The sequence below is a fragment of the Zonotrichia albicollis genome, chromosome 1 (genome assembly GCF_047830755.1).
Source record: "Zonotrichia albicollis isolate bZonAlb1 chromosome 1, bZonAlb1.hap1, whole genome shotgun sequence".
Taxonomy (NCBI): Eukaryota; Metazoa; Chordata; class Aves; order Passeriformes; family Passerellidae; genus Zonotrichia; species Zonotrichia albicollis.
The window spans coordinates 19159691-19173554 of record NC_133819.1 but is presented as its reverse complement, the minus strand read 5'-3'; the positions used below and the strand labels follow the sequence as shown (position 1 = coordinate 19173554).

At 35.3% G+C, this 13864-nt stretch overlaps 1 protein-coding gene across 4 annotated transcripts in view; it reads right to left on the bottom strand.

Moving 5' to 3' along the window:
• Positions 1-13864, bottom strand: part of NEBL (nebulette) — a 246373-nt gene that overhangs the window by 39968 nt on the left and 192541 nt on the right. For 2 of the 4 annotated variants that reach the window (XM_074535148.1, XM_074535154.1), the window contains exons 10-16: positions 12572-12679; positions 11543-11653; positions 8756-8866; positions 6896-7006; positions 6111-6221; positions 5112-5216; positions 1927-2019 (exon numbers count right to left, since the gene is read on the bottom strand). The exons of the other annotated variants lie outside the window; for them this stretch is intronic. In XM_074535148.1, coding sequence (XP_074391249.1) covers positions 1927-2019; positions 5112-5216; positions 6111-6221; positions 6896-7006; positions 8756-8866; positions 11543-11653; positions 12572-12679 — 750 coding nt within the window. The remainder of the gene's footprint in view (positions 1-1926; positions 2020-5111; positions 5217-6110; positions 6222-6895; positions 7007-8755; positions 8867-11542; positions 11654-12571; positions 12680-13864) is intronic. 4 annotated transcript variants of the gene reach the window in all.

Below are 13864 nucleotides of genomic sequence, written 5' to 3'. Positions count from 1 at the left end.
GGGCTTTTTTGTGTGGTTGGTTGTATTGTGTTATTTTGGTGCCCTGGTGTTTCTTTCAGTGCAAATTTGCTTCACATTCCACATACTAGTTTTGTTTTGCCCAGAAAATAGTTTTAAGGCTGTCCCAAGTTCTTCTGGCTAAATTCAAAAATGCGTGTAAAACATTTAAATCTAATGGATTCAGAATTGGTGTAATTTACCCTTCCTTGGGGACTCCCGTAAATTACACAATACAATTTCCTTCTTACTGCACAATATAATTTCCCTCTCACTGACATGTAATTTGAAACATTCTTGTACATTGCCTTTAAATTTGGCATGCTACACCTCTAATAAATATTATACAAGACTAAAGTAATTTCAAGTACACTACATGTAATAAAATACCTTTTGTAAAACATTAACTCTACACAAAGACTAGCAAGGTAAAGGCCATGCTATTTACATAGTACTACTACACCACTAATGCATTTTGTACTTCCCTTGGTAGGTTTTTCCTGAAGTGTGTTTACTAGCATACTGATCAACCTTTCATTTTTCCCTCCTCACCACTATTTAGGATTTCTAAAACAGCAAGAACAGTGTACACTATTTTTCTATTTCACTTTGAAATGTATTGTGAAAAACCATTAAAGTAAGACTTCTCCTTTCTGTGTGAAATAAATGTCTGTGGTAACTGGAAATTTAAAAGCAAAATAACAACAAAAAAACTAAACAAAGGAACAAAAAAAACCCCCTCACCCTCAAATCAAGAAAATCAACAGCTTCCCAACCAGCAGGTTTCAATTGTTCAATATCCAACTATTTCAGGATTTAGGACACATGATAGCTTGTGACACTGTGACTCAAAATGATAAGATGAATAGCGATAGATAGAGTAGGAAAAAAAATTTAAGGAAAATAAGAGCTTTTCAAAATTTTTTGGAAATTCTCTACTGACTTTTCTTTGGTGGGAAATTAGGTGTTTAACACTATACAATAAACAATTAAATTCTATGAGAATAAGTGTCCAGAGATCCTAATTCATATTTTAACTAATACTTAAACACAACATAGTGTCATGTCTCTACATTATTTTTGGACTTTACTTTAAATAAAAAAATCTAATAATTATAAAATCATGTCACAAACATAAAAACTGCCCCAGAGGAGTCCCCACCAAATATAAAAAGGAAATGAACAACACATTTACAAGGGTTTTCTGCTTGGCAGTCACTTTCCAGTTTTTTTCCAAGTTTTGCCGCATATTTAGCAGAAGATGATGTATTATTTGAAGAAAACATTCATTTTGATATTTTATTTTAATCTCCCTATTAAAGTGTCAAAGACATTGGGCATCCTTAGATAAACAAAATCAATTCAGAACTAATCTCATCAGATCCACAGATCAACTTGTTCCCAGCACGTAAAGACCCAACTCTCCACCTTTTCACATAGGTGAAATCTGGACACAGTTTTTCTCATCTTGAAGTACAAACTGTATCAAGTCTTATGCAATACATGCAGTCTCTAACAGAACATGACAGACTTTCTTTTTTGCCACATGGTATTTTTCTAACCTGTAAATACTGCTGCTGTTCAGTCTGTCATATGGGAAATGCATCTCATATTTCTCACTCCTGAGAGTGAGAAGTTTTCCTATCAACAAACCTTGAACAAAACACTTTCCTCAAACATTTAGTTAAAATATTTTCTTTTTTTTTCTTAATTTTTCAATTTGAATCTCTACCTTTGGACACAGAAGTAGTACAGTAGAGGGGAGTTCTAGCTGTGCTAAAGTAGAGCTCTATATACAAAATCCAGTGGACAACTATTTTAATGAGATGTGTGATAAGAAAATGAAGAACTTTTTAGTAAAAAAAATGGTAAAAAAAATTTGCTCCACCTTTTACTCACATAAGAATATTTTATGATAATAGCACTTACCGAACTAATATTCTGTTGATTTTTCTTTACTCTTTCAATCTCTGGAGTATCTTTTACAGCTGTGCCAGCTCCTACTTCCTTCTTATAAAACACCTTCATTTCCCCAAAAGAAAAGATAATTATGAGACTGTTAGCAATGCAAATGCTAGTTCTCATAAAAGGGCTGGGCAATTTTCCAAGTTCCAAATTGGTCTGGCTATAAATCTTGCTAAGAAAGCAAATACTTTAATTTTTCATTAATAAGACTAATTGTCAATAACTGTGATAACATTGTTTTCAGCTGTAACCCAGATAATATATTCTCATTCTTTAAACTGATCTCAGTATTTTTAAATATTTGGCATATTTAAATTTGGAAAAAATATTAGAATTTATATAATAATGTATAAAGTTTTACAAATGTAACTTTATGCTTGAGTAATTTCATTCATTTCAATGTTATTGAAGGTACATGCAGGACTTGATTTGGTTTCTGTAGTCTTCAGATCTTAAAATACTGTGAGAAGTGAACAGACATTACTATTATTTCTAAGTTAACAAACTAGAAAATTGAAATATTCATGGAAAAATAACCATAGCAAACCAGAGCTACAATCCAAGTCATGCAATTTTTGACTCCTAGATTCAAGCCAGAAAGCTGAGGACTATCTAAAACCAAAAGTCACTTCCTAAAAGATACACATGCTGTTTATAATATTCTATTTCAATTGTTTCAGTAAAGGATAAACACAAAGCACATCAGTAGAATCAGTCATTTCAAGTTACTGAAAGAGATAGTAAATAACTGCTCCACAAGTTCCAACAATGGTTACAATTTAAATAACCATGGAGCACCAGTTCATGCTGCAAAACTCCCAAAGTTTTACTGGATTTTCAGTATTTGGTGTCACAGCTGTTGCCACTCCAGTATTTCCAGGCCATTAGCATAAAAAACAAGTCTGATCCTGGAGTTAATAAAATTAATCTTTATCATTTAGTATTTCTGCCTTTCTTATATCAGGATTTATTTAAGTTTTCCTATCAACAAACCCTGAACAATAAAAACATCATTCTTGATTAATTCCTCTGACTTCCTTGAAAACCTCCATAGTGTGGGGTGAATATTACTGCCAAATATTCTAGAGAAGAGTCAATGTCTGCAACTAATATTTTAAATATTCAGAAAACCTTTAACAATCTAGAATTTTGTTTTACCATGTAATAACAGAGACAGGTTATGTGTAAGAACTTGAAAATTCTTCTGCATCATGTCAGTTAGAAAGATTTATATTGTGGACTGGACAATATACTTTTCTCCTCTACCAAGGAAGGATTGGTAAAATATGTTGGAGACAGGAATTTTTCTATGAAAGGGAGGACTGTGAAGTAAATATCCTTTTATAAATCATCTGCCAAATGAGCTAGTGAGCTAAAAGCAGTGACGATCTTATCTGCAGAGCTAGTTGTTATTTTTTGTCCCTTAAGGCAGAAAAATACTTGAGACAAAATCCAAATATCATAAGATTATTAGGGGTCATTGTATTTTTTATCTATTTGGGCTGCTTCCAGCTGTATCTTCACTCAGTAATAATTTGCCTTTATCATCTAAACTGCACAGAAGGATGAAAGATTAAAACAGAGAAAGAAGAAAAAAGGTAGTTCATTCACTGCTGTAAACTGCTTTCCTACAGTTGGAAGACCCAGTTCACAAAGAGGAACAGGAAAATCACAGAAGAAAGCAAATACAAATCACCTCGAAGACAAAGCATTTTATTTCTTATTATCTAGAACACCAACAAAGAGGATCATTGTCAGCCTTGGCACTGAAAGCTCATTCTGGCCTCCAGGGCTGCAAAGGGTTCAGATGCATCAGAGACTTGCCAAGGCTGAATTAAGTGGTGATACCTATCTTTAATTAACCAAGCCTGGTACCTCAATGTTAGTGAGTCCACACTGCCAGAGCCACTGCCCTACTTGGGGACTTCATCAAAAGCTATCAAAGGCTGGAGCAGGGAGGAAAATAGATCACTGGGGCTGGCTTGGATGCCTCTGTTCCAGGGAGTTTCAGCCTGACAGGACAGCAGTGACATGAGAAATGGGGATAACCACATCACACTAGGCTGCAGAGCACCATTCCAGGAGCCAAGAGGTGACAGGAAGCAAAACTGGGCCAGTGGGCCTGTCAAGAGCTCCTTCTAGAAAGATGCAGCTTTCAGCTGCCCTCATTCAAAGGAAGAAAAAGGGCAGGTGGTGGCTGGAGATGATCACAGCCTGGAGCAGGCTCAGAGAGGAATCTCCTCTGCTCTCCCCATAGGCTCTTACTCCTCTGCAGAACCCTCAGCTGCTCATGGGAGCTGCAGGCAAACACCTCTGGGAGAAACTGAGTTTACTCAGTTACTTCTGAGAGCTGGGGAAGCTGAGGATATCTCTAAGTTAAGGAACACGTGTGTCAGATAATGCTAAAAATATTTAAGTATCTTATATTCCTTTCTCTCAAATCATTGGCTTTATTAGTACTACTTAGTCTGCCATAAAAACCAGCCACTGACTGGCCTTTTGTTCTGGAGGCCAGATTTACTCCTCTTCTCTGTTATATTACAAGTAAAGGCAGAATTACAAACAGCAGCATTAATGGGCCCAAAAGGGAAGTGAAATTTAATACGTCCCAAAATGGGCAATTTCACAAATCTAAGCTCATAATTTATATTTAGGGATAAACTGAAACTTAAATCTAACATAAAATTTAAAAAATATACCCAGTGTAATATAAAATCTTTTTTTTTTTTTGAAATTTGATCTGTTCTAATTTTATACGCCAATCTTGATGCTCAGTACATGTGATAGGAAACAGATGAAAAGTCTTATATGTGTAGTAAGAAGCCTAAGATTTTTTTTCCCTTTTTAAATAAAGTACTTCCTAGGGCTTGATGGAAAAAGAAAAAAGATTTTCATTTAAAAATAACTGTGGCTTGGCAAGGTGGTATAAGTGGTTTAGAAATTCAAAATAACAGTGTTGCACCTAGAAAAGCTGGATATTATTTTTACTGAAAGAAACGAGTGATACACTCTTGCCAGGAAAATTATGGAAATGGTTCAAAGGACACCTACTCATAAATTCCCTATTTTGCTCTGTGGCACAAGAGAGCCTATTGAAACTAAAAAATATCTGGAAAGTTACAAGCAAAGAGAAAAGCACTATTACTCACTGAACTGATATTTTTCTGAGTACTTCTTATCCTCTCCATCTCAGGAGTGTCTGGGACAGCAGAATAGTTACAGAGCATCTTCTCTGCTTCATCTTTGTACATTTTCTGGAAAAATAATTTTTACATTGTCTATGGTTTTTGGGCTCAAGATATCCAAACTGCACAAAATATGCTTATTGCTGATAAGCCTCCTCATCTCTGTCCAGTATTTACTTAAACCTGTCATCTCCATGATACTGTTACCACTGTCTGCCCCCACACTAAAATATATATAATGTACCCATATATAATAGATCCTCATCTATAACATACCTTCATACATAATGTATCCTCATACATATCTTCCCCTCACTGTCAGGATACATGTAATGTAATATTAGGTAATTTGGTAATGTGAAAAGAACTACAGGCAGATGTAAATAATTAAATTCTATTTGCATGGTATAACAGGCCTAAATACAAATAAGAATCAGGCGGTTAAGACATTTCACTTCATGTAAATTAATTTAGTATGGCTATGAAAACCTCTACAGAGTTAGAGAAGAAGTATTTTAAGCAGAGTTTTTAAAGCAGTCATTGTTACACAGAATTAAAACATTTGGCTTTTGACTATGTCAACCTGGCTTGCTACTTCTGAAGCTTTTTTGAGCCACTGTTCTTCTGAAATATATGGACCAACTTGCATCCCTTTTCCTATAATTTCTAACCTCAGACCCTTTTTAATGGATAAAAAAATTATCCTATCCTTTCTGAAGAAAAAATAAAGGGGAAAAACCACATGACTAAAGCTACGACTGTCTGTACATGCTGTCTTCAAAGCTATTCTCATAGTACTGGTCACACTAGAAACATTAATTCTTCAATTTATTCAATTTAATATTTTTATTTTGCATTGCTTGCTTTTTTTAGCTTAAGAATGTTCAAGAGGATTTTATGGTTTTAACATCTCATTGTGTTTTGCTTTCAAAGTAATTTTAAAGCAATTAATTCTGTACTCACCTGGCTGAAAATTTCAGAAGCTTTTTTGGCTCGTTGAATATCAAGGGTATCAGTACCCACTTCCATTCCCTTTCCTTTAATTTCATTCTCCAAGTCTTTCTTGTATTCTTTCTGAAAAAAATAGCATTGTAAACATTCACAGCTTTCAGACAAATTCTTAATTTTTTTCCCAATTTAACCAGTGCAATTTCACTGACCAGCATTCATAAACCACCAAATAACTGATGATTCAACAGTACTAGTTTTGTAGAACCTATTCATGCAATGCCTGCACTGCAGCTGCTGATGGGTTAAAAAACTCTTTAAACAGTCTGCTCACTTCAAATACAACGTAGTCTGCCACATCTACCTGTCTCTGCAGTTTTGGCAGACACAGTCAGACTCATGTGAGGATTTCTCTATCTGCTGGGCCTTGCAAGACTGAGGTCATAACGCTCTAGCATCCCTCTAAGTCTGTTTATCATTTGGCCCCACCTAAATAAGCAGCTTTTAGACCTAAAAGCATCAGCGCCCACAGTGACCAAGCACACCCAGGCCAGGCACGGCTCATGAGGAACAAGCACAACCTGCAAAAGGTGACAGGATGGTCTGAGTTCTTGGAAGTCTTATCTTTCCCTCCTTACACTGATTATGCAACTGTTCAACTCTTTGCAGCTCAGTGGATTAGCTATTTAGAGAAATCTGTGTTTTCAGGACTGCCTAGATGGGCCACCACCTGGAATTCTCAGCCTCAATAATTTGTTGCACTCTGTCAAAGGAAAGCTCACCCCAGGAGCAGTACTGACCATGCTTGCAATTTCAGAAGCTTTCTTGGCTCGTCTTATCTCAGGTGTATCTGGACCAACATCCATGCCTTTCCCTTTAATTTCAGTTTCCAAATCTTTCTTGTATTGCCTCTGTGAAGATAGAATTTATATATGATAGCCACGAAATTCAGAGAGTTACAAGTAGATTTTTTTTCCACAAGATACTCAAATTTAGGATTTAGAGTCAATCAAAACTTGCAAGAGTCACAGTTCTCAAGACTCTTGGTGAGCTGTTGTCAGAAAAAACACATAACAAACTACAGGAGGAAAACTTTTAGAAGATTTTTCAATGAATGTACAAATCTCTATCAATGAATTTTTAATGTGGCAGAAGGTGGGAGGAAATCAGCCCATGCATCTTGCTACAGTTTTCCTCTAAAATAAAGGGGAAGTTTAGCTCTGCAGAACATGGTGTAATAAATCTGTCCTTGGTGCCAGTCTAATTGAAACACATTTTACTTTTAAGAAAATATTTTATTTATGAAAAGACTATATGTTAGAAATTTAATATCATACAGAACTGCTTCCAGTGGACTTCCAGATCAGGAAGTTATAATTTATTAATTTAATAGGTCCTTCCTGAACCATAGCCATTAGGCAAGTGGCAGTCCTCATCCGTGATTGCTGCTTTTTCCTCACGACATAAATTATAAATAACCAATAACCTGAAAACAAAATTAATATTTCATCTTCAGCTTATCCAAGCAATGATATGCTCCTTGTTCATCAGCAAATTATATTAAAAAGTAATAAGGAAATATTGTATACAATACTTGTAGATTTTTTTTTATAAAAAATTTCTCAGCCAGTGCTATTTCTACTTTCAGTGATGTAGTAATAATATTTTTTTTCTATTCTAGGTCATATCTGCCTGTGGAAAATTCTTCTTTTTCAAAGTAAATTCATATAATACATATAATTTTTAAATGCCTCTTACTTTTCTGTTTATTAATTTTAGCTTGTACATTAGTTAGAAAAAAAGAAATATGGGTTTGTACTCAACACAGTGGTTTGATCACTTACAAGAACATGAGCAAAAAGACTTTCAGTCTTCTATCTCTGTCCCACTGATGTGGAAATAAATGTGAAAAAAAAGCCCTCTACTTCACAAACCACATTTTTTGCAAGAATTGTAAATTAACCTGTAAGAATACATCATCCCTCAATTCCTCTCTGCTAAAGGTGGGATGGCAGATGTTTCCTCTAAGCTTCATATTGCATATAAAACCAAGGAAAAGATAATCCCAGGAGTTACAGCTATATATTCCTGCACTTCTTCACAGCGGTCAAATTGGCCCTATCCATGGCATTCCCTCTGTTTTTTATGGATATGTGTGTGTGCATGTGTATGTATACATATATATATATTAATATAAAAATATCTGTGTGTGTACATGTGTGTGTGAATAAACATATAATACCATAAACAAATAAATAAAATTATATATATATATATATAATTCTGAAAGTATTCCCCCCAGGCATAACATGAAGCTTTTGTCTTCCCTCTTCCCTCCCTACAGCCTCCCCTTGGATGTCTGGAAGGCCACCCAAACTCATGCACTGGGAAAGCCTCAGCAGAGCCCAGCTCTAAATGCTGGATCTACTGACCCCACAAACAATCTCCAATCACCTTTAACTTGCTTAAAAATCTGAATTATCTGTTCTGCATTGTTTTTTATCCAGAGCTTTACTATATTTTTCAAGCAAAACAGTAATAACCTTAGTTTCAATACTTACATATTTCATTGCAGATTATGTTAAAAAAAAAGTAATCCTTTCAGTTTTACACAAAGTGAACCTTCTGTGATATTAATAACCTTGAGTAGGATAACATACCTCATTTAGTATCTGAGCTGCATTTTTCACTCTAATCAAATCTGGTGTATCTTCAAACACTGTCATTCCTTTCCCTTTCATCCCTTCTTCCAAATCTTTTCGATATTCTTTCTGAGGATTAAAAAGAGAGAGAGAGAGAGATTTCACCACTTCTTATTTTGTGTGAGATCTTGAAAAGAAATGCCACTTATTAAACATCTGAAGAGTCTCTTTGAAATTTCTATGAAATATGAATCAGCTGAAGTAAAGATTTCAGACTTAAAATAGAATTGGAAATTGTGAAATGAAAAGGAACAATGTTAAAAAAGTAAAAATATTTCAATATCGTCATCTATATTTTTTGTGCTCCTGAAAACCAGCTGTGTCCTATACAGCACTAGCACGCTGTTTAGGGGCCCTGTCTGTCTCTGGACAGATATTTTCACTGCAGCAGCATTTTCTTTCTGCAGACCAGCAGTGCTGCAGTTTTTACCTCAGTTCCATTAATGGCATCCCAATCAGGATGGATTCCCTAAACACCACACTAGGACCTGGTAAAACAACCTCTTGATAAATTAAAATGTAGAAGCAATATTCCTACCATATCACTCCTGTGCCTCCTGGACCCTGCACTGGTATGATCCATCAACATTCAGCAGCTGCAGCCTCCAGAGTACTCAAATATTCAGTATGAAATTCAAAGCACACTAGAACCTGCCCAGACATTTGGTTCTTTTTGCTCTTTCCAGCTCCTAGAGAGCTGATGTAAGCCTATTGAAGTTCAAGATCTTTACGTTTTGTAAGGAACTTTAATTGCTTTTCACATCTCCAGATAAGGGTTAGGCTTTCTTGGGCAAAGAAAGTAGAAGAACATTGCACAAAATATTTATCAGAATGATTTACATAGGCATGAATTAATATTTCTAATTACATATTAAGTTTCATAAGCAGCAGTGAGCACCTTCATCTCCCTATAAGCTCTTTATTTAAATAAAAGGAAACCAGATATTTTTAAAGATGCTTCTCTTGATCATAAGAACCATGTCCCGCAACAAGCAGGAAAAAATTTCTTCTAATTTAGAACTATTTAACTCTGAACTATTTAATTCAGTTATCTCTTCTGAATGAGTTGTAAATGTGGTCTCAGAGAAGAAAGTTTGTATTGTTATAAAATGTGAAATATTTGCAGAATTCTCTACAGTGGGAAGTCAACAGAATAAGCTGGAACACAGCTGACATTTGGGTAAAAAAAAAAAGTGATGGAACAATTAATTCATTTTTAACTCCAGGTTTTTCTTGTTTCATGCAGTATCTATTCAAAGTTGATTATGAACCATTATGGAAAAACACTGAACTACATCCTTGATTATGAAGAAATACATAATTTTTCTGAATCATGAAAGACAATAATTAATTTTACCTAGGTAATCTTTGGGTTTGGAATACATTCCTTGGATGTGGATATAAAATCATCAGAAATGCATACAGTTATGCATTAATGGAAATACCATTTTCATTTTCTCATTTCCTTCCCCTTTGACTTACAGGCATGGTTTACTCCCTGAATAAGAAGGCATAAAACTTGAGGAGGCCAGAATTAGAGAACATCTTAATGCATTTAGCACTAAGGAGAGGAGCTACATCAAAATGTCAGAGATGAACATGTAGAGCACAAGATAAAAGTGTGCATACAGTACCCACTTTTTTGGGCATTTGGTGAGCAGCAAGATGAACTGAATGAGATGACAGCATGATTTGCATTTTTCCCTAGTGAGAAGGCAGGTACGAGATGTACCACAGAATGACACTGCACTAAACAGACCAAACTTGAGTCTTGCCTACCTGACAGTCAGACTTCTCAGAATAAATTATTTATTAGAGGATGAATTATAAAGGAATATCTTAAAAGAATTTTTGTTCTTTAACCATATGAAATCTAGCATGGACTGGAATTAGTTGAATAAGACTGGAATAAGTTGAATAAAGAACAAGGAAAGGAACAAAGTTTAAGGGTTTTTAATTCTACCGTGCTTTATTTGTTTTGGCAAAGAAATAAAAGCTATTTTTAATACCATAAATACAAAGTATTGTTGGCTTTCAGATTCAAAGGTAGAACATCTAGTAGCACTGCTCTTCTCTTCTAGCATTTCTAGCTCTTCTAAATTTGGTCAAACAATACTCAAAACCTAACATGAAATCAGTTTTAAATAATAATATAAAAATACTAAAGGTAGAAGGATTCTCAGTTATGGAAAAAAAATTCATTTTTAGTGACATATACAACTGAAGAACATTTCACAAATCTGAAGGAAACAGTAGGCATACAGAAAACCTGTACCTTCTAACAAAATGGACTAAAACAGTTATGTAATACCACATCTCTATTATGGAATTTTGGTCTTCTTCATTTTTTATCCTTAACATGTATGATAGACAATCGTTCTAATAAAGTTAGTTATAATTGACTCTATGCAGTTCAAGGCATCTGTATAACCACAATAGTCTATCATTAATGTGAAATAATTACTCAAAGGGAAAAACTGACATCTGGACACCAGTGGAAATCCTTCCTTCCACTCCTGTATCTATCTGAAAAGAGAAGTGGTAGTCTGGAAGAGGTGTGCTGGACTTTATAATTTCCTTACTACATGACTATTCAGAATACAAAATGATGTGAAGGAATTTTTACTTGGGAAGTGACTTGTATGTAGCTGCCAAGAAAATTTTAAATTATTCAGCACTCAGCAGCTTGTACTGATTCTTCTTATTGCTCATTTACAACTTAACAACTGAAAAAGAATCCTTTACCTCTTTCAAAAGATTAGTGACTTGTTTTATATGCAGGAACTCTGGGGTCTTGTCTAAATCCAGTGAAGGTCTTCCCTTGATCCCTTCTTCAAAATCTCTGCGGTACGTTTTCTATCATAGCAAAACCAACAATTAGTGGTACATACATATGCAATTCCAAGCACATTTCAGGAGAGATATTGTAAACAGACCCAGAAATTAGCCCTGCCATAAATTATATTTCACACTAATAAGCAACTCATTATGCATTTCATTATCTAGTTTATTTATACAAACAGATACAATCTAGACAAAAATATGTGTACAGTATGTCCAAAGAGAATGTTGAACCTGATCTATGAAAGAACCCATTTTCTTGGTAGGGAAAAGGGAAGACAAATGGCACACGAGGTAATGGTTTAAAACTCATTAAAGTTTCTACCAAGTGGCTGAAATCATCTGTTTTCCATGACACAGCAAAACTAATGGAATCAAACTGCAGCATGGGGACACAGGTGCATCCATCTCACTCAGGATGGATGGCAATGCACTGGACTAGATTGTCTGGGAAGTCAAGTTAGAAAAACATGACCTGATATAAGACAGCCAGTGCTGTTTTGGAGCCTGGGAACAGTCCCTCCTCCTTGATGAGTTTCCCAGGCTGGAAAGGCAGGAGGATGTTTCAGCTAAATCATGGGGTTGGACTGGATTTTGTGGCTTCACTTGCTCCCACATAAGAACTATCCCTCTCCTAAAGATGGAATTCAAGTGAAAATTTCAAAAGTTATTAATTTCTGATCTAGATGACCTATTGAGCTTCTTCTCAATTAAATGATGTGTGTGTGTTGTTAGTACCGATGGCCTTTTGAGAAAAAAGCAAATGCACAAGAAGAACAGAACTACAGAACAGCAGAGATAACTACTAAGTATAACTGCCATATCCACAATTTACTCTCTGCTTCGTACATTTTCTTAACCTGAGTACAAGATGTCTGCTGACTTCTCTGTTGATCTAAATTTTACTTGTTCAAAAAGTACATTTTTACTTACCTCACTTTGCATCTTTTGAGCCTCCTTTGAAACTTGATACATTGGAGTATCCACAAACTCCAGCATTGATCTGCCTTTAGATTTTTCATAATTTTCTTTGTATTTGACCTAGTAAAATTAAAATAAAGTCTGTTAACAGCTGAGAGAATATGAGATGTGATTGCTTGCCTTGGCAAGAAACACATCCTGTCTTAGCCATACTCCCTTAGATGTTTTGACTTGGAAGACTTCTCTCAAACCTAACCTGTTGGTCAGTTAGATAAGGTAATATGTTTTGGAGTCATTTACTCCTTTTCTACACCATTCAGACCTAGAAATTGTGAACTTTGAAGACAACAGGAATAAGGAGCATCAAATACAATCCTTAAACCAATTGCATGGGTTTGGTCAAATGACCTATGTCTGAACACTTGTCAGCTTTTTAATGGGATCCCCTGCTGTTTCCATAAAACAACACATTTACTGTAACAACAACAAAATCTGTTTCACAGCCAGGCCCCACAGGTCTTAGTTCCAGGCTCAGAAGTACCACTCTCAAATGCACTTCTGTTTGTACCTGTGGGAAGGAGAAGGGAAGGAAAACTACTGCTTTGGTAGGGCCCTGCCCTGCACCAACACTCCCCTCACATCTACCAGGGACCATGACCTTAGAGCTGGCAGCAAAATCACAGTGAAGGACACAGGGTTAAGACATCAACTTATTCCTTTATGCTAACTTACAAAGGAAATACACTTTGTTTGGAAACCTGGAGAACCCTTCTGAACTCATTCATTCACGCTCTTGATTAAGACTGGCAAACACATTACTTATCTCCATCAGTCACTGTGGGGCATGATGGAATAGTTACACAAGCCTTAAAGGAAAGCAAACAGCTGCAAATCAAAATATTACATTTTTAGTGACTAATGTAATTTTAATTTCTATGTCTCTTCAAAAATAGCAATGTCTGAATTTCTCTTTCCTTGTCAGGCTTCTGTATTAGGCTTGGGTCCTGCAAAAATACTCTCCTCTCTCCTCATGGGGTGCTTCTGATTGAATATGCACTGTACATCACTGAAATCTATTATGTGGCTTTGTGCATGATTCAATCACCATTAAACACTGCATTTCTCTCTTTTCAAGATATGTTTATTTGTAGTTGTGTACACCTGGCTTTGAAATACTGCATTTTCTTTGAAATTGATTGGTTCTGCAGTGTCTGGGCTGAAATTAGAGAAACAATTGCTTTGCTTAAATGATTTATTCTATTCATATTGAAATTAAAAAATTCCGAAAATATTTTCATAGGCAAA